Raw genomic sequence first — 20,267 nt, 5'->3', positions numbered from 1 at the left:
TACAAGAAGGTGAATATCCTACACTGTTTTTACAGGCTTAACCTGTACTTCTTACTCTGATTTTGAGTTTGACTTTACTGCTATCCTCATTCTTCTCCAGTATTTGACCAGGTTCTAGTGGGGACCCCAGTGGTGTATCAGCCTTCCTCTTCACTCCCTGCTGATGAGCTGATATATTACATGATGCTTCTTTGGCAAGGTGATCATCTTCCTGCGGCAATATTCAAGATCAAAATTAGATTCCTGAAGACAAGTAGCTCATATTATAGCTGAAAACTAGTAGCTGTAGCAACCATGCAGATTAGAGCATGCCCAGTGCCTAAAAGTTATCAGCAATGGGCTGTGAATATCACCTTTTCCTGTCTGCTGGTTTTTTGTGGGGGGTAGAAGGGAGTAAGGGAACTTTTATATCTTTCCCAAAAGAATATTATCTTTTGGTGTCATTTCCTCCTCTTATCCTGAAGACTCCAAGTATGATTGTGGATAAATGAACGTATATGAGCAAGAATTATAAACATATTCATATCCACAAGTTTACAAACATTTAGATCTGAAACAGCTCTTTAATGAGACTTTTTTTTTTTTTACTATGGAAAAATCTGCCTTACTTCTTTATAACCCAAACTCTAGGATACAGTTTAAATTTACAACAAATTAGTACAATTATATTTCAGAAAATCTAGGTGAACAAGTAATTTAAAGTGACTATTTCTAACTAGTACAGAGGGAATCTGAGCTCTAAACTGTCAAAACACCAGTAGGGAGTTGCCAGGCAAGCAACCTGGTCTAAATATTGGTGAAAAACGAAGCTTGACGTATTGGGGACATTTTGTCACAAGAAAATCATCTCTAGAACTTCCTTTGAATTACAATAAAATCATTGATATGTATCTTAAAGGTCTTTCTGTAAAAAGCCTGGTACTTCTATAATGCATAGCCAAAAATAAAACTTTTCTAAAGGCAAACACATATACAAATACACAAATTTCCAAATGTAATACATAGTCTCCTCCCAAATCAGATTACTCATTTATCTGACTATTCGTTGTTATTTATTTGTTTAATTCAACAAGCATTTGCCAGGCACTTATATGTTTAGAACCGTGCTAGGTATTATACAAAGTGGAAAAAAAAAAGAAAAAGTCAAGGCCCCTTGTGTTCAGTTTGCCATTACCATATATAGACAACATAGGTTAATGTGTAATAGGTTAAATATCCATTTTAATTTTTTACTACTCAAAGAAGAAATTCTACGCTCAGGTACAAAATAGTATTACGTTATCACAAAAGGAGTAAATGGACTGGCAGCACCACGTAATTGCTAGCAGCACTTTATAAATTGTAAAGTGCTCAATTAATGTCAGCCAGCAGTTTTTTAAATTGTACAAAACTCAGTGGCTTTAAAATTTGCCAGTTCAAAAGAAGCAGTTCTCTCGATAGCTCTACATAATAAAACTACGTCTTCTGTAAACACGGGATTCTTACAGGGTTCTGAAATCCAACTAGCTGTGCATGGCTACTTGGATTAATCGCAGTTTCTTGGTTGCCTGCGATGGCCTCTGGAATTATGGTTGGGTTCAAGACAGCTTTTTTCTCTTTTAGATTAAGAACCAACCCAAGCTCTGGCAAGGGTAAGCAGGAAGGTCTACTGAGGCCAAAAAGTGTGAAGTACAAGTCCACAGCACCACACCGTAACCTCCAGTCATGTGAAGTCCCTAAGAAGTAAATAATAAAGAAATAAGAGTCAATATGCACATTTATCCATACATTTTAAACTGTTTCAGAGCCTATACAGAGGGAAGGAAGGATTATGGTGCCTAAAAGGAGCCATCTACTGACCTAGCCCCACTGGCAAACCCTCTACCCTAAAAAATGTATCTTAACACAGACACAAATTGTTACAGGAACAGTGTTAGTGAATAAACTAATGAATATCATTGGAAACATTTTTATCACACCATTCTTTTATACAAAATGAATACAAAAATATATTGGGTTGTTGGAAAAGTCATGACGTATTTTTTGTTTTTCATTGCAAAAATGCGTCATGACTTTTCCGACAACCCAACAGTATTTGTTGTGCCTCTAAATCTTCCTTTTGTTTGATTTTCTTTTTTAATAGCCTGTTAGGAAGATATTCCATGAACCTTCATGAATCCTACCACTTGAAACCAATTCTCCTAACTCCTGAATTTATTACTTTCAGGTTTTAAATAAATGATAAGAAACCCTACAACTACTTGAAACAAGAAGATGCTAAACTTGGATGTATTGTAGAGGAGGGTAATATTTTGCTACACACCTTTATATTTTCTACTAGGTATTTGTTTTAAAAAAAAAAGCAACACAAAACTAAGCAAACCCCAGAGATGGCAACAGGTCGTAAAACACGCATCGACCAGAAGAAGACTGCCTGTGTACAAATTCGGTTTAAAGTTGACAGACTAGGGTTACGTTCTTTCAAATCCCCTGATGAGTCTCAGATTTTTCAAGTCCAAAAGAAGGATGCTGGTCTCAGGTTATATAACATGCCCAAAGCAATGACAGAATAGAGCTCACTGACACCACAATTCTTTCTCACTTTCCTTTTTTCCCCAGGAGAGCACCGCAGGTAGATAGTGCCATCAAATAGAACAGACTAGGGTCACATAATTTTTATGGTTTCTAGGCTGAATTTAAAATGATCTAGATCATTTAAAAGAAGTGAGACGTAAATTCTACTGGATACAAAAATAAACCCTATAAATACTTAATTTTGACCAAGAACTGTGGTGTCAAAAAGAGTACCGTAATGTTTAAAAAAGGAGAAACAAAGGCCGGCTGAGTGGCTCAGTTGGCTAAGAGCTTGCTCAAGAGTGTGAGCTCTGAGCAACAGTGGTTCGATGCCCGGCCCAAGCTGAGCTGCCGCTGAGCTGCCAAAAGGTGGCAGAATGGCTCACACACACACGCACACACTCCCCACCCCACCATACCACACCTTCACATTCCAGGATACAAAAAAAAAAAAAAGGAGAAACAAAAAACAAAGAAGCTGCTACAGCAAATTTTGGACAGCATAAATATTAAGGTTTGTGGTTTTCAACAACAAATATTAGAATAAGAAGGTAAACTTAACTCTCTATCGGGTATAAGTGATCTCCCAGATTCACTGCACACAAATTTTCAAATATCTAACAGTTAACTTAAGTACCGTGACTCATCGCTTCCATATCTTCCCCCTCTACCGTAACCTATTACCAGTCGTGCTTGTGACTTAGTACAGTAAAGACGTATTTCATAGTGGCATCTTTGTGTGCAATGAATCTGTGAGATCAGTTGTGCCCGTTAATAAAGTAGTGATTCTGATGAGATTTACTCTAAAAGATAAGTGAATGTTATATTAATTATATGCAAAGGTAATCCACATGAAAAAAAATCACCATTTTACGGAGTTCATACCATATACTACACTGTGCTAAGCACTTTGCATGCTGTATTGCTGTGAAAAAGCTGTCATCGATCCTACCTGAGACATCTTCATTTTGCTACTGTGTGATAAGGTAACAGATACACAAAACTGCTAGAAGCAAGGGAAAGAGGCAGGAGCTCCCGAGGAGGATAAGGTTTTATATCTTAAAAACTACAGAGAAAGCAGAAATGAGAAGAAGAGGTACAGAATGAAAGTAAGGATTTTACACTGGAAATCCATTCCCTCCTCTCGCATATGCATATCTAGACACTGTCGACCTGACAGTGCCTACTTTTTCTGTAGCTGTTCATTATTCTCCTGCTCTAAGCCTTTTATGTATATAAAGGTTCCATAAAGGACAAGCATTAGATTCCTGGGGTTTTTATTATGAAGGACCGCAGGGCTCAACCCCCTGAAGGGAGGGAAGGGATCTCCAGAGCAGCGAGCCCTCTGCATTCATAGGTGTAGTAAGTAAGAAAAGGCGCGAGTGACTCTCAGGCATTTTATCAGTTAGGAAAATAGAATGGCTTAGGGTACATTTATACTGGAAGAAAACTAAACCTTGAAGATCAATATATCACCTAATTAGGTCTGCGGCCATGCTGAACCTTTATATGTTGTAGATAACCAATTAGGCCATGGAGTGTGGAATTCCTCAAAGCTTTAAAAAAATTATTATTTTAATTTTAAAAGGCAAATGAAAATGTACAGTTTGATGAGCAAGGGTAAGATGTTCTGTTTTTGGAAAGTCGGATGAAGGATGATTGGGCAACACGCTGAGGGCGGCTAAATGGCATGAAACCACTGGGCTATGGGTTCTGTTACTTTTATTTCTGTGGGTTTTTTGGTTTTGGTTTAGCTTCGGTTTGGGTAGAGGAATAAATGTTGTTTTGTTCCTGAGGGAAGTTCCTGATAGTGTTTTTTTCTTCAAATAATTGACTTATAAGTATTAAAATTTAGGACTGATATGAGGAAGCTAAAAAATAAATAGCAGTGCTTCTGTTAAAATTACAAAAGAGATAAAAAAATCAGAACTCCACTGTATTGCAAAATCATGGAATAAAGTCTTATAATGGGTGTTATTACCGTGGAATTAAATTGAGCGATACAGTGGGGAAAATCATTTCTGTTTTGAATTACCCGTTACTCTGTGATTATCTTGGGCAAGTCAGCTGCCTGGGCCCTAAGATAAGAGCAATTAACTTAGATGATCTGTAAGATCCTCTCAGGTCTAAAAATGCTACCATTCCAAACCAATCCATTCTATTAGAGAGAGGCCCTGACACAGCTGCTGATTTCTGTCCTGGGTCACAGCACTTTGAAGGCTTATTTCATCTTCTAGCTATCCCACCCACATCAATCATTTAAATGGGAACGAATGCTCATACATGTGAAAAAAAACAAATTATTCTTTCCTCTCGGGTAAAAGTGCTGTCCGCACTAGCAGTTATACTTTGGAACCAACTCTGTTTACCTGAATCAGAAGAACAGCACTCAAGAAGAAAGTAGGAAACCCAACAGAGATGTTCTCTATTCAAATCAGAAAGCATCTAAAGACAAACCTCCAAAACAGCAAACTGATCCTAAAAAAGACCATCTCTTCATTTTCTGAAGTAATTGCTATTAAAGCTGATTACGCCAAAAAGCTGCTAAGAAGAAAGCTCACTTTGAAAACCACTATTCTCAGGACATTTTTCAATAAACCCAGCATTCCTTATTGACGACAGAAGTTTGGAGCTGCGTACAGTTGGGCCAGACAAGTACAACTGCCAGAGGGTAGATCTACCCTCATCTTTCTGTCCATTTCACACTAAGTAAAAACAGCAAACTTCACTTATATTTGTGTGTATATACATAATTTCCTAAGAAATAGGTGAGAAGGCGTATTTTCAACCCTTGGTAACCTCTGAAATAAAAAATAACAATGCTTTGCAGGTTCCTATTTGAAGCTCTTTAAACATTTGAGACAGTTTCGCATAAATTAACATTTTTGTTTCCTCAACCACCCTGTGGAATATATCCTTAGCAAATGGTATCACATCCTCTGATGTGAAGGTAGGTGTAATAAGTGTCCAACTTAAAATAAAAAAAAACAAAAAGAAAAAAAAATTAACCACACTTTTTATAAGTGCTGAAAACCTGTTATAAAATACAAATACACCAATCATAAAATATTTTTAAAAAGCCACTGCTGTCTCACCAGAATTCATAAGTTTCCACAGCTGATCTACCAGGGCTTCGTTACACAAGGGAGACTCCATGTTCTTAGTAAATGGTGGGTTCTTAGTCAACATGTTTAGAATCTTATGTCTGAAAGATAAAAAAAATAAATTTCTGCTGACCATTAAATAAAAGCATTTGAAAATTACCTCTAGTTCCTCCTTCCTATTGTATCATCTTCCTTATGAGAGCTAGCTTTGTGTTTAAATTTTGTTTCATTTCAAAAGGCATTATGCTATATCCTAAATATTTACTATTATTTTTTCACTAAAAAACTCTGGCGGGTTTGTTCTTTCTAAAATTGGCATTGTGTCCAATGAGGTCTTCTAAAACCTGATCTGTGTATTACTAACCAACGTTTCCCATCCCACTTCTAAAATGAACATTTTGCTCTCTTTAGAACAGTTTACAAAAAAGACTGGTCAGTAAATATGAAAATCTTAAAATGGGACAAAAATAAATCACATATAGGTCAAGAAGTCTACATTTGAGATAATACAATCAATATAAACTTCATTATTATGGTATCTTTGTAAAGCATGAAAATGTGCAGAAGCACTTTAAATATGGCGACTGCGAAAAGATTTCCTCAAAACAAGCTGAGGTTTAGAAGAGTCAATTAATAAAAAAATATCCTCATACAGCATAACAGTTAAACTCCTCTATTGGGATTTTTTATCTCATGTGAGAGAGGCTACCTGCACACATTATGGAGTCATCTGAAAAATAGAGCAATGTGACTAAAACAAAATTTGAGAAAGAAAATGTTCAATCCTATGAGTAGGAGATACGACAAAGAGAAGATAGAGAAAGAAAAGGAGAAAGAAGCTACGGGAGTAATCTAGCATTTAGTGAACAGATAAAAGCCAGGCCTAGAATTGGTCTGACAAATTCAAGACTTCAGAGTAATGAAATGCTTGGACAAAATAAAGGAAGAAAGAAGCTTAGGTTGTAATTTTTATTGAGGCTAGAAAACTTTAAAGAAGGTGTAAACTCTGGAAATTTTTATATTTAATTGTTGGTGGAAAACTAACAAACAGGATTAGTACTTGAGAAAGGAAAGGAGAAAAGTGAACTGCTCGGTTGTAGTTTGTCACTTAACCCCTTTTGGCTTCAATTTGTCTGTAAAACTGAAATATGTGGACTCTCACTGTTAACACAGTTTTGTGCTTTGAAATTTTAAGACCATATGAAAGAATGTTGAAAGGCTATAAGAACAAAAAGTGAAATGTCATTACAGATGCAATTTACAGATAGGTAATATGAAAGAGGATATGTATCTTTATAGATATTTCACATCAGTATTTTCAAATCTTTATGGATAAATGCAATCCTGTCCTTAAGGACCTCAAAATCTATTTGTAAGACTAAATCAGCATTACAAATAAATAACATCTTTTAAAATATGGATGAGTCTGCTGTTTTAGAGCATGTTGATCTTGTTATACTTTTAATTTGCACTAAGAAGAAAAGTTACTAAGTTTCTATCCAGCTGCTTTCTCCATTACCCCAAATACCAAAGTGGTACGGCCCCGCTAATAAAACTTGATGATATTTACTCAGATCATTACAAACTCTTTATAGCCATGCCAATGAAGTGTAAAGGGTACTCTGGGGATATCTTTAAAATATCACTAAAACAGCAATAATGATTAGTACATGTATTACTTTATGCAATTAAATATTTCTTTAGAAGTGTTGTTTTTCTCTAAAGCTTAGGTAATAGAAGACTTTCACAAGAAAATATTTATAAACAACTAAACACTCAAAGCAATACTCAGAGGAGATAAAGTTTAATGGAGGACAATGAGAATCTTATGCTTAATTTTACAGAGATTAAACATAAGAATTCACAACAAGCATATGCTTTCAACATCTGGAACAGTCCTGAAGCAAATCCTGAGAAAGTCTCGGGTTTATGTCACATTCAGAGCAGCAAAAACATCGTTATATCCCTAGACACTTGAGAATTTTCTTGGTGGGCTAAACACTATAAAAAATGGAGTCAAATTAAAACATGCTCAAAATCTCTCAGAAAAAAAAAAAGTGTTGGATGTATGAGGTGTGATCAAAATATACGGTGATTGTTTAAATTTTAAAAAAAAATTATTACAGTAAAAGACACATTGCCATTAATCCCCCTCTAAATACTCCCCCTTGCTTCAAACACAGTTATCCCTTCTTGCCACTTTCTGAAGCAGTTCTGGAAGTCCTCTTTCATGAGTGTCTTTAGTTGCTCTGCCGTGGCTGCCGTGATGTCCTGAATGGATTCAAAACATTTACCTTTTATGGTCATTTTGACTTCGGAGAAGAGCCAGAAGTCGCACGGTGCTAGGTCCGGTGAATAAGCTGAATGAGGACACACAGTAATGTTTCTATTTGACAGAAATTGCTGTACCAGGAGCGATGTGTGACATGGGGCCTTTCTGTTGTGATCACAAAATACGGCGAATGCTGCTGCCGAGTGTCATCCAATGGAAAGGCAGGGATTTTCAATATGGGAAGTGGCACCTCAAAACTTAGTAACAGTGTGTGACAAGTTTCAACTTGTTCGGTGCAGTTAGTTGGATGGGAGCTGTGGTTAAGAGAAGGTGTGTTTTAAAGTGTGCTGTAAATCATCCTCTATCATGACAATGCTCTGTGTCACACATCGCTTCTGGTATATGGCAATTTCTGTCAAATAAAAACATTACGGTGTGTCCTCATCCACCTTACGAGTATTCACTGTATCTCACACTGTGTGACTTCTGGCTCTTCCCCAAAGTCAAAATGATTCAGGACATCGAGGCAGCCACGACAGCACACAACTAAAGACACTCATGAAAGAGGATTTCCAGAGTTGCTTCAGAAAGCAAGGGGGAGTATTTAGAGGGGGATTAATGGCAATGTGTGTTTTACTGTAATACATTTTGTTTTTATTTAAACACTCACCATATTGTTTGATTACATCTTGTAAGTGAGTCCCTATGAGGAACAGACACAATAAGATCATATGCGTGCTGATTCCAAAACAAGAATTCTATGTCATCTTTAAAATAATCCTACCCAATCTAAAGCAAATATGACTAATACATATAATGTTATATGTCAATTATACCTCAATAAAGATGAAATAAAGAAAAAAGAAAAAGTAATGGGACAAAGAGAAAAGGACAGAGTTCCTACTCAAAGTATAAAAAAACAGTGAAACACAAAAATAGACAGATGTTCCAAGACACCAAAAAATACACACATAAAATAAATGCTGTGTGTTAATACTTCACTGCCATTAAAGAATTTTTAAGACATGTTAAATTTTTTTTAAACTATGAGTATAATTATAGGCTAGATAGTTTTAAGTAAACCCTAAGAGGTTCCCTATTGGTGATATAAACAAGCAACATCAATAAGAAAACATGTCAAAAAGAATCATGAACTATATCCTTAAATATATTTTCAGTTCAGATTATAAACATCAAAGCTCTTGAAATTTCCATAATATTAACAGCTCCACACAATATTTCAAAAGCAATCATTTAGACTGTATAGTATATAATTCAGAAATATAAAAACTTCAAATATTACATGATATTATAATCCTCTAAAAAAGGTCTTCAAAGCACAATTCTAAGATCTCAGAAATATGCATCTTAATGTTAGTTCTGTTGATGGAACTGAAATATAAATGAATGCATGGTAAGCTCTATTTACACTGTATTTATACTTTCTGTTCCTACTTGCTATAAGTAGGATCTTATTATAAACTTTCAAATGCATGAGCTCTGCCAGATAAGACATGAGACAGGTGTCCTGACTATCGCCTTTTATATGGCATGTATTTTAGAATAGGGAACGATGAGATTTTTGTCCATGCCAACCTTACCCTTAGTATGCACCAACCACAAGGACAGATTATTTAAAATGCCATTTAGATCACAAATGAAGAAATATGAAGTATTAACAGCAAAACTTTGTATACAGAATGCTTATATAATAAGCATCATTTAAGACACTGAAATATAAGGTAATTTAACCAAGAACTCACTGCTACAACCAGCCTGAAAAACAACTGTTGGCTGAAGATAATATCCCTGTTAGAGAGCTGGAATCTCTTATGTGGTTCCTCATGCCCCGATGCATTTCAGTGGGTTAGAAGGCAGAGTTTGCTTGGATGTCTTTTTAGAAGAAAACAACTATCTGCCAACTGATGTGTAAAGCTGAGCAAAACAATTCACGTCTAGGTCTATGTTCTTGTTTCTAGTGAATGGCTATAATCTAAATTACTTTCCAGATTTCAAATTTTATTTTATGAAACCATAACATTAACATGAATAAAAATCTGAGTGTCTATTATGTACCAAGAAAGAAAGACAAAAATGGTCAAAAATTTAATCCTATTTGAATACACAATAAACATCCTACTTTGCAAAAGAAACAGCAGAAATGAAGACTAGAAGGGGATACCAAAATGAAAATAGTTACTATGTCAGCACAGGGATTTTCTTTTGTTTTCTAAATTTTTAAAGTGTTATATTACATTTTTTAATCCCAAGTCTATTTAATAAAACTTAAGATTTTATATAACATAGAAAGGAACAAATGATATACATCAAAACATTACTCATAATTACTTTTAAAATAAATTAAATCAATCAGTATAGAGGTTTCATCATTTTGGATATATATGGGATCCTCCATGTGTATTATAAACTATTACATAAGCTTTTCTTTAAATTACAATAGAAATCATATGTAAAATTATGGAGAATAAATTTTATTAACAGTGTATTTTTTAAATGTATTTTCAAAGGCAAATCAAATTTAAAAAACAAATTAAAAAGGGCATGAATAAATGCATAACATATTCCTATGTTTTCAAAAACAACAAAACCTTGCTCCATGTATACTATTCTGAAATTATTCAATTTACTTTAGAAGTTACAAAAAAAAATTACAGCACGAAAACTAACCTTACATAGGGCACAGGGTCATTCTGAATCATATTAAGTAGCCACTGCAGTTCTTCATAACTCCGGTCCACTGGAAATAAAAACAAGGAAATCTGTTGCAATTACAACAAATTAAACAAGTGATAAGCAAGGAGTTTATACGTAATATTTAGGACTCTGCCTTAGCTGGACTTCCAATCAGAGTTGAAGGCTGTAGATAACTTTTTTTTTTCTTCCAAAATATTTGTCTAATTTCTTTTTTAAAAATGATTTTAATTTTCAATTACAGTTGACATTCAATATTATTTTATATTAGTTTCAGGCATACAGCATAGTGGTTAGACGTTTATATAATTTATGCAGTGACCCCCACATTTAGTCTAGTACCCACCTGACACTATACATAGTATTACAATATTATTGACTACATTCCCTATGCTATACTTTGGGATGCAGATAACTTTTTAACAGTTTTTTATGTAATAGGCCACTTTGTAAATTTTATAAGTACTGTGCTATATGCATATGTAACCAAAGTATAAAACAGGACTAAAGTGTATATTTTTTCACTACAGTCAAATCAATGGCAAATACAATATAAAGTAAATTATAATTTATTAACAGCCTTAAATTAGAGATGATTAACTCTAAATAGACAAAATGTATTTAAATAAAATTGTGTAATTTGATATTTATAGAGGTCTGATACTCAGTGGTATCTCAACTATTTTATATAGTAAACTGTTTTTGCCCAAGTGGTTTCTTTCATTTAAGACTAAAAAGCAGTCCTTAACTTTTCAAGATAACATAAAAGGCAATTACAAAATAGTGCTATAAATATAACTGATTTCAAGAAAATGACTCATCAGCTATTTCCATTCACCTTTTTAACAAGTTTTATTGTTATGACTTGAAAAGCTTTATTTTCAGAGTTCTATTTCTAATATTTTCCATCTTTTTCCATTTCAAATGAGCTAAATAAAATTCATGGATCACATTTAAACACCTCTCAATTAAATTACATTAATTTAGTGTTCTTTTGGAAATCAAAATATTAACATTCTATTTCACTTCAGGTAGTACTAATTCATAAAGTCTTCCTCTTTATGTGACAGTGAACATCATTCATACACCGTGGGGGAAACAGTTGGGACTACTGGAATATTTAGTAGAGCTGAAGACTTCTAGGTTTCATGAATAGGTAAAATGTCAAAAAAAAAAAAAACGGAGACTGATAGAGGATTACATTTCTTTTTCTTGCCAAGAAATTCATTAAAAGAAAAAAATCACTATTTTCACCATCATTTCTTAAAAGAAATAACTTTAACCCTCAATAAAAAGAATAAATGGCAGTCCTTTCTGAACTCAGACCACCATATATAACATGCACACAATATTCTCTTGCCTTTTATAATTTCTAACTATAAACAAGTATTTCTATTGAAATCTACAAAAAATTATAAAGATGTGAGTTATATTTCCTCTACTTAATATGTGAAAATTAATAAATATCTATTAAAGAACTTCCCTCACTCCTTCCTTTCTTTCCATAGTCAGATAAGGTCAGCATATGTTAACTTCTTTACTCTTCCCTTATTTTAGTGCTATGATCTGGAATTTTAGATGCAGATTAATTACTTCTAACATTTCCATATAATTTTTAAAAAATCACTTTTGAATTCTGCATTAAACTTTAGAACCATATGAACAAATATTTCAATGTAGCTCTATATTTTACAGGCATAGGTGCTCATCACTATGTCTTTCATTTCACACTTTCAACAATTTTGAGCTATTACTTTGATTCATTTCCATATCAGCCGAAACATATCTTTGGGAATTTTATTTTTTTAAATGTTACACAGGAGATGTACTTCTAAGCCTTCAAGGCTACATGAACAACAATTTGGCAAAGTAGAAAATCTTAGATCATAATTTTCCCTAAACATTATGTTAGCCACTTGTTCACTGTCTTTTGAACTCTTCATGCTCTGAAGAAGTCACAGGCCACATTACTCTTTTACCTTGCACAGTAATTAGATTTTGATGTTCCTAAGAATTTACACACTTTTTTCTTAACTTTAAAATTTTAAATTTCATCAGACTCTAGCTTGGGTCAGTTTCATTTACATTTTATCAAAGTATTCCACTACTTCTTAAATTACTGCTTTTCTTCCACCGGCTCCAGTCTTCATGACTTAATTTTTTACTTTTTTTTTTTTTTAAACTTTTTTTTTTTAAGATTTTTTTTTTTTATTGGATAATTGGGGGGATGGGAACAGTGATGGGGATTACTTTTTCATCTCTTCATCTTTCTCCTCTGTATTTCTGAAAATGTTTTAAATATGTAGTTTTCTCTTATTCATTTTTTAGCCTTTTTTTTTTTAAGTGTTTGCCGTTGGGTTTTCATTGAGCTGGTTGTGTGTACGGAGTGTATACTAGTTGAATTGTACAAAAGCCAAGACAGAGCAAGAGACAGTGGGTGGTGGGAAGTAGCCTCATTTTACAACTTCACAAACCGTTGCCTAATCCCCCCCCTCCTGAAGCAGCTATATGTGTCTCTTGTTCTTTCACAAATTTGTGAAAGGTGCAAGATGTTTTCCTGAATCCTTCTTATATAGTTAGAAATTTCAGAAACATCGTCTTCTATTTCTTAAAATATGTATCCAATAATTAAAGCTATAAGAATGATATACTGACTTCTTGGAAAGATCAAAGGTATCTATCTGTAATTTTATTCTTTTCCGTCATTTATTAATTCTTATACAAATTCTACATTTACCAAAAATCAGTGAGTCAAGAATTTAAAGTTAAAACATCTGTATGGTACATAATAAAAAAACACCAATAACTAAGACTGGCTTTAATGTTTGCGTATAAATTTCTAAAGACTTACCTTTAGTATAATCAACAACTGCTTCCAAAGCTGCTATCCTAATGTCCACAAAGTGGCCATATTCTGCATAAGATTTAAAAAGAGCTGGATCGCTTGGCACATGTCCATTCTTCTGAAGAACGCGTATGGCTCTCAAACAACTAGGAAAACAGTATTTACATTTAAATACTTTTGTTAAAGTATTGTTAAAGAATTTGTTAAAGTATCAAGCCTGAATCAAACTTGTTTGCCAGGCATTAGAAATTAATCTATAACAATAAACTGAGAAATTGATATGATCTGAATCCACCTTTTAATTTTTAACATTAAATTTTTGCAAAGATCATAAAAATTAAAAATATCTAAATAATATTAAAAGAAAACAAATTTTAAAATTTGTTTAGAAATTCAATTTCAGGTATTATTATTCTTATAGTTGCTCCAAAAGTGTAGTAATATACAGTTTAGTAAATAATAAATGTGGAAAGTTAAACCATTCATAATGTTTGAATCAGTGAATGAGCTTTTTTATAGCAAACTAGTAAAAAAATGGATTTTTTTTGATAGCCATATACAAAGAAGTTGAAAGAAGTGAAAAGTCATCTTAAAAGAGCCTAAAAATAGAAGGGTGTATATACAATATCCAATGGGATAGAAGATTATGCATACATCAAAAATCATGCTTAGGAAGAATTTATGATGATGAGAAAGTATTTACGATACAAGCAGAATACAAAATCTGTATTCCAATTCACATATAAAATATATATCCAGTAATTTAAAATTTATATTGTTACAAGAGGAAAAAATTTAGAGGGTCACTCTCCAAAATCATACAGCAATAATTTATCTGTGGATGATAGAATCGTTGGATTTTAATTTTCTCCTTTAACTTTACTATATTTTGCGGTTTTCTATAATGAGAATAAATTTCTCTTATAATTATAAAAACAAATAACTTTAAAGAAAACGTAAAGAATCATTATACCTGACAGTAATGGTATGTCTATAACTCGGAAGAAGTTTTTCCATATTCAAAAACCTGGTGATTTCTTCAAGAATGAGTCGCACATCCGGATTTAAGTTATCCAAAGTTCGCACTTCATTATTCACACTGACTGCAGGCGTAACAGAGTTAGCAAGGGCATCAATCATTTCTGCACGATAATAGTTATCTGAAAACTAAGCCAAAAAATAATTATAAGAGGATAACAAAATTCACACTCTGTTCAAAAGTTAATAAAATACACGTAACTTAAAAACATAATTTATCTGAAAACATAAGCAAGTTCTCTGTTAAGTACTCAAACTCTGTCCTTTGCATAGAGTTACACATGGGGAAAAAAAGTGAAAGAGATTCACTAATTAGTAATATATTAGTTTACTCAACAAATATTTACTACATGAAAGCCACTCTTACAGTCACCTTGCCAGGTTCCTCTAAAAGGAAGACCACAGTCCACAAATCCCGCTTGTAATACAGAGCTTCGCATATTCTATCTAGTGCTCTCCTCTCACATATGTACACATAACCAAAGATTATCAGATATTTGAGGACAGCACCAACATAAAAGTAGACACACGAGAACAAACAAAGGGAAAAAAGCAACTTAGAGGAAATAGAGTACGCAAGGGGAAAAAAAATGGCAAGGGGGGGAAAAATCCAAAAACTATCATTAATATTGCCTAAAACATAACCCATGACATACCATGCAATAGCAAAACATATTTTTAAGAAACTGTACAGAGAATCAGCATAAAAATTAAATTACAATATAAAATTGAAAAAAGCTCCAGAAATTTTGAGTGGGGGAAGGGGAGGAAGGAAGGAAGGAAATTGGAGGGCTGATGTACAAGAAATGGCATACGAATAAAAGAAGTTCTAGCAAAAGCAGAAAAATGGAAAAGGAAATCATCAAAAAGAAAATTAATTCCTAAATCCATATCCCAGAGAAGCTATGAGGAACATTTATAAACCAACTAATCTTGGTTTTCATGCACTGGTTATAATAAATCCTGTTTGTATGTTTTTATCTCCAGAAATTGCAAGTAGCATGGACTCAACAATCAAGTCACAGTCTAAATATTTCTTTAAAAACAAAATATCACCAGGTAGTTTTATAATATTCATTAAGGTATCTTACCTTATTTTTTCTGTTGTCATTGTACTTGATTAAGTCTAAAATAAATGTTAAGACTTCTTTGGGACAAAGGTTGTGAACATCTCTCAATAAAGCCATTGCAACTGGCATAGTCTACAAAAAAAAAAAATGAAGCATATAAACTATTTCACTACTACAATTCATTGACGTACATGTAGAAAAAGTGATTCTGGGCCTGACGAAGGTATCTGGATGGAGGCTAACCACCCTAACTCCCACTCTTTCTCAGTGGGAACATGTCTCTAACATTCTAACAGAAGAGAAGAGCGAAGCAGGAAACCAAGGGGAGAACTGTATAACTGGATGTACTTGTAGCCCACGTACCTTTGTCTTCATTTGCTAGAGGAAAGTATATATAATGTAAATTATATAAATTTAGTTGTGTTTTACAGTGAAAAAGATATGAATTTTAACATTAGAAAACCATTATCCAATTCCTACTCTACTGCCTACTAAAATGGGGTTTTTTTTTGCTAGTTGCTTACGGGCCAGCAGCCTCACCACCATTTTCAGGGTTAAATAACATGTGGCAGGAGGCATGTGGCAGGCATAGAGTTCAATGGGTACCACCCATCTCAGTGCCACCCCATCTCAGCTTAAGGGAAAATGGTAAATTATCTGAAATGCAGCCTAACTTTCTTCTTCCCAAATTTTCATAGGCAACTTTTCTAAGAAGGTAGAAACCTGACTCACATAATGGTGTCCGCTACCAGTAAAACGAAGCTACTTAAACTCAAGGCAGAATTACAGACGACTAGACACCACGGGCCCCAGCATACAACCGAGATCTGGACTATCCCCTCTTCTGATTTAAAATAACTATACCCTGGGGCAGCCGGTTAGCTCAGGTGGTTAGAGCGCAGGCTCACGACACCAAGGTTGCCGGCTCCATCCCCACATGGGCCACTGAGCTGCACCCTCCACAACTAGATAGGAACAACTACTTGATTTGAGCTGATGGGTCCTGGAAAAACACACTGTTCCCCAATAAAAATTTCTAAAAAAAAAAAGAAAAAAATTAACTATACCCTCTGAACTGAGGGATAAAAAGCAGGGTGGCTCCTTTGATTGCTTGAAGGCGCAGAAGCAAAAGGAAGGTCAGTGTTACGACACTGGCACCACTGTGGGAGTTAATGCTGGAAGAGCTGAGGGAAGCGCTCTTTTCATAGAAGCATCTGTCCTATGCCTGTTCTGTCCTTGTAGAACTCAAGTTTGATTCAGATACTAATCTCTCTTTTCTGCCACTAGAAATATGTGAAAGGTCTAAACTGGTCTAAAAGCATACATTTTGCCACTTTTTTTATGGCAACCCACAGTAAGAAACACATTGACATCTCCACTGCGCGTGTGCGCGCGCGCGCGCGCACGCGCGCACACACACACACACACACACACACACACACACACTTAGATGCCATGTTTACAAACTACAAAAAGAAAACCCAAAATACCTTACACCTACCCTCATTACAAGTGCTGCAGTCTGATACTGCCTATTATTTTTTATGCAAATGACAAACAAAAACTTCCAAATTGATTTCCTGACTCCTTCACCAGTGGCTATCACAACTCCCAACAGAAAACACTGATCTAAGGTACATGGAATCACCAGGACATAATGAAGGGGACATAGCGGGTAGACACAGACATTAACCTGCTTTCACGCCATAAATCAATGAGATGCCAGTAGAGCTGAGCCAACATGTCTAAGTACCATCAGATGTTCAGTACTTAAAAATCAAAAAACCGGAGGCCACAGACTTCTTTGATCACACCAATACTGGCTTTCCCCAAACCGGGATCTTCCTGAATCTGTTCTGATGAAATTCACTACAAATAAATCATGACTGCCACTCTCAGCAGGCGTCAGTGCTGCTGGGAAATCCTTTTCCTGTCCGTCTATTATAAATAAAGCTCAACTTGCGTAACATCTCCTTTAACATCTGTCATTTCACTTCTTTTAACCTTGCCTCAGAAAAAGGCAGGTTTTTATCTTTCCTAAAATTGACCTCCCAACAGTGTCCCACCCACTACTAATACCTTCAGAATTCGCTCCACCTTCCCTTTTTTACATTTACTTGCTCCCACTGAATACTTCATCTCTCCCTCTCCAATCCGTGCCAAACACGTCTAAAGTTTTCTCTCCCTCTACACAAACAAAAACAATCCCAGGACGGCCTTTCCTGGGCCGTGCTCGAGCCTCTCAACAGGTCTCATTTCTCACAATTCTCAACAGCAAAGTCATGAAAGAAGAGGCTTCACTACTTTTTTTCTACTTCATCTTCACTCCTCCCTCTAGTTCAATCTAGTTCCTCTAATCTTTGCCTTCATTTTACAAATGGTTTCCAAACTGCCCAAATGCTGACCACCCTGCCATCTCTCATCCCTTCCTGAAACACTGCCTCCATCACACCTCTATTTTCTACGTTACCATTTCTAAAAAACTTACTATGCGATATAGTCTCAAACTTTTCACATGCTTGATCTTATTTAATTCTAAAAAAGGTAAACTATACGATTGTGTAAACTGAGGCTTAGAGGGTTAAGAAACCTGTCCTCGTGCCAACTGCTACTGAGCAGCACAAGTGGCCCTGACACTAGAGTACTGAGCAGTGCTGTCTGTGACTCACATATGCCATCCACACTCTGGAAGGTGTGCCTTCAGGACTTACCTGTACCCCATCCCCCAGGTCACCGGCCTAAAATTCAAATGGTCCATTTCTACTTACTTTAGTATTAATGTGGATAGTGAGTTACTTGCCCACAGCTCTTAACTCAATGAACAATCACGTAAACAAAATTTTGGACAAAATTTTAAAAGCAAAAACAAAACAGAGGCAAAACCTCTCAGAAGATAGTAAACACATCTATTATTTGAACAGTCTCCAAGTTAAACAGAGATATACAGATAGTGGCATAAAACAATCATAAGAAATTTAGAAAGTAAACTGTACCTTCTGTAGAAAATAACTTTGAAAGCTCATAAAGTTGTTTGTTTTCACAATGTTTGGACAAGTTTTACAACAGAACATTCTAGTAAAGAGTGACTTCATGGCTGGTGGTCCTGTCCATGTGCTCACCATTGAATTTGCAATCTGCAAATAATTAGAAATCAAGTAATTTCCATCACCACTACAGACACATTTTTAAATAAAATGACTTTCTAAAAGTTTTCAATACAACTGGATTACTTTTCGGCTTCAATTCTCAGAAACTTAATACATTTTAGCTTTTCATTGTCATTTCCAAGAAAATAGACAAATTCACCCCCCAATTTTTAAATTTTTTTTTTAAGATTTTATTGGGGAATTGGGAAGGAGAACAACCAAGCTGTTGCTCTTCAATCTTAGTTATGGAGGGCGCAGCTAGCTCAGCTCCAAGTCCAGTCGCCATCTGGCTGCCTGTTGGCAGTTGGCAGCTCGCAGCCACGGCTCAGTTTGGGCGCAGCTTACCAGCCCATGTGGGAATCGAACCGGCATTGTGTAGCTCAGAGCTCATGCTCTTAACCAACTGAGCCACTCGGCTGGCCCCACACCCCCCAATTCTTATGTACACTTATAAATATTTTCTGTAAGTTAATTTCTAAATTGGAGCATTTTTTATGTTTTAAGAAAACATGTTTGCAAAAAGCTTCTATTCTAAATAAGTTTGTGTTTGTCCACTTAGGCAGATGTAATTCTAACATTTTTAAATTTATCAGCTAGAAACATCACCATGGATTTTAAAGTAAGGTTTTAAAGTCTACTCTAATTGAAAAACAAACCAAGTACAGTGCTACCATTTAAGTTTGTAAGAATGCTTACACAAAAACCATATCTTGCTATTGATACTTTTAGTATATAAAAAAAGTCTGAAAAGAAAATTATAATTAACTTTATATAACAGTCAATAATTGTATGTATCTGCTAAGAATTTAGCATGCAAGAATCACAAAGATCTTTCTAGAAGCAATGAAATTATATCCTTAGCAGATGATTATCAAAGAAAATCATCCTTTCCCTCATATAACTGAGTACAGTGTAGAAATCCAACTCTCACTAGTTACCATAAAGATAGAACAAATCTGAAACATTACAGTCTGTTGAAATGTTGGACAAATGAGTTTAGCAGTGAGGAAAGCAAGAGAGTCACTAAATGAGAATGAACCTGTTATCAAGATGCTTTTTAAATACCTGGAACCCAGTATTTCTGGCCAAATTTTTGCGTTTTTCTGGTTTCCATTTGTTCTACCTTCAGTTATTTTGCATCTAAAGAAAAATATTTAGTATTCTTAATCAATTAACTCTTCTAGCATGTTAAATTATAGAACCTATCATTTTAAATTACATACCACTAATATTGATTACTAAACCCAAAACATAAAGTAATCACCACAACAGGATAATTAAGATGAACTGATTTCATGTACTATTATGTAAAACATCACTCAAACCAATGAATTTCTTACCAAACACATTCTTTGCTTTAACAATGTGGTTGGCAAGTCAATAAAACGGTGAAAAATTCTTTTGGTTTTAAAATCTGACTCTCAGGGCCAGCTGAGTAGCGCGTTGGTTAAGAGCTGGCTTGGGATGCCAGAGGGCCCCGGTTCGGATCCCACATGAGGGCCAGTGACACTGCCCTCCACAGCTAAG

At 34.8% G+C, this 20,267-nt stretch overlaps 1 protein-coding gene across 1 annotated transcript in view; it reads right to left on the bottom strand.

Moving 5' to 3' along the window:
- TAF2 (TATA-box binding protein associated factor 2) overlaps positions 1 to 20,267 on the bottom strand; it is a 76,424-nt gene that overhangs the window by 11,822 nt on the left and 44,335 nt on the right. Inside the window, exons 16-22 of the mRNA XM_019642089.1 lie at positions 18,588 to 18,728; positions 15,616 to 15,726; positions 14,460 to 14,653; positions 13,493 to 13,632; positions 10,618 to 10,687; positions 5,649 to 5,758; positions 1,486 to 1,715 (exon numbers count right to left, since the gene is read on the bottom strand). Of these exons, the coding sequence (XP_019497634.1) occupies positions 1,486 to 1,715; positions 5,649 to 5,758; positions 10,618 to 10,687; positions 13,493 to 13,632; positions 14,460 to 14,653; positions 15,616 to 15,726; positions 18,588 to 18,728 (996 nt within the window). The remainder of the gene's footprint in view (positions 1 to 1,485; positions 1,716 to 5,648; positions 5,759 to 10,617; positions 10,688 to 13,492; positions 13,633 to 14,459; positions 14,654 to 15,615; positions 15,727 to 18,587; positions 18,729 to 20,267) is intronic.

This window comes from Hipposideros armiger, unplaced genomic scaffold (genome assembly GCF_001890085.2).
Source record: "Hipposideros armiger isolate ML-2016 unplaced genomic scaffold, ASM189008v1 scaffold_65, whole genome shotgun sequence".
Taxonomy (NCBI): domain Eukaryota; kingdom Metazoa; phylum Chordata; class Mammalia; order Chiroptera; family Hipposideridae; genus Hipposideros; species Hipposideros armiger.
Note: the sequence above shows the minus strand (reverse complement) of the source record. Positions and strands in the feature narration are given on the sequence as shown.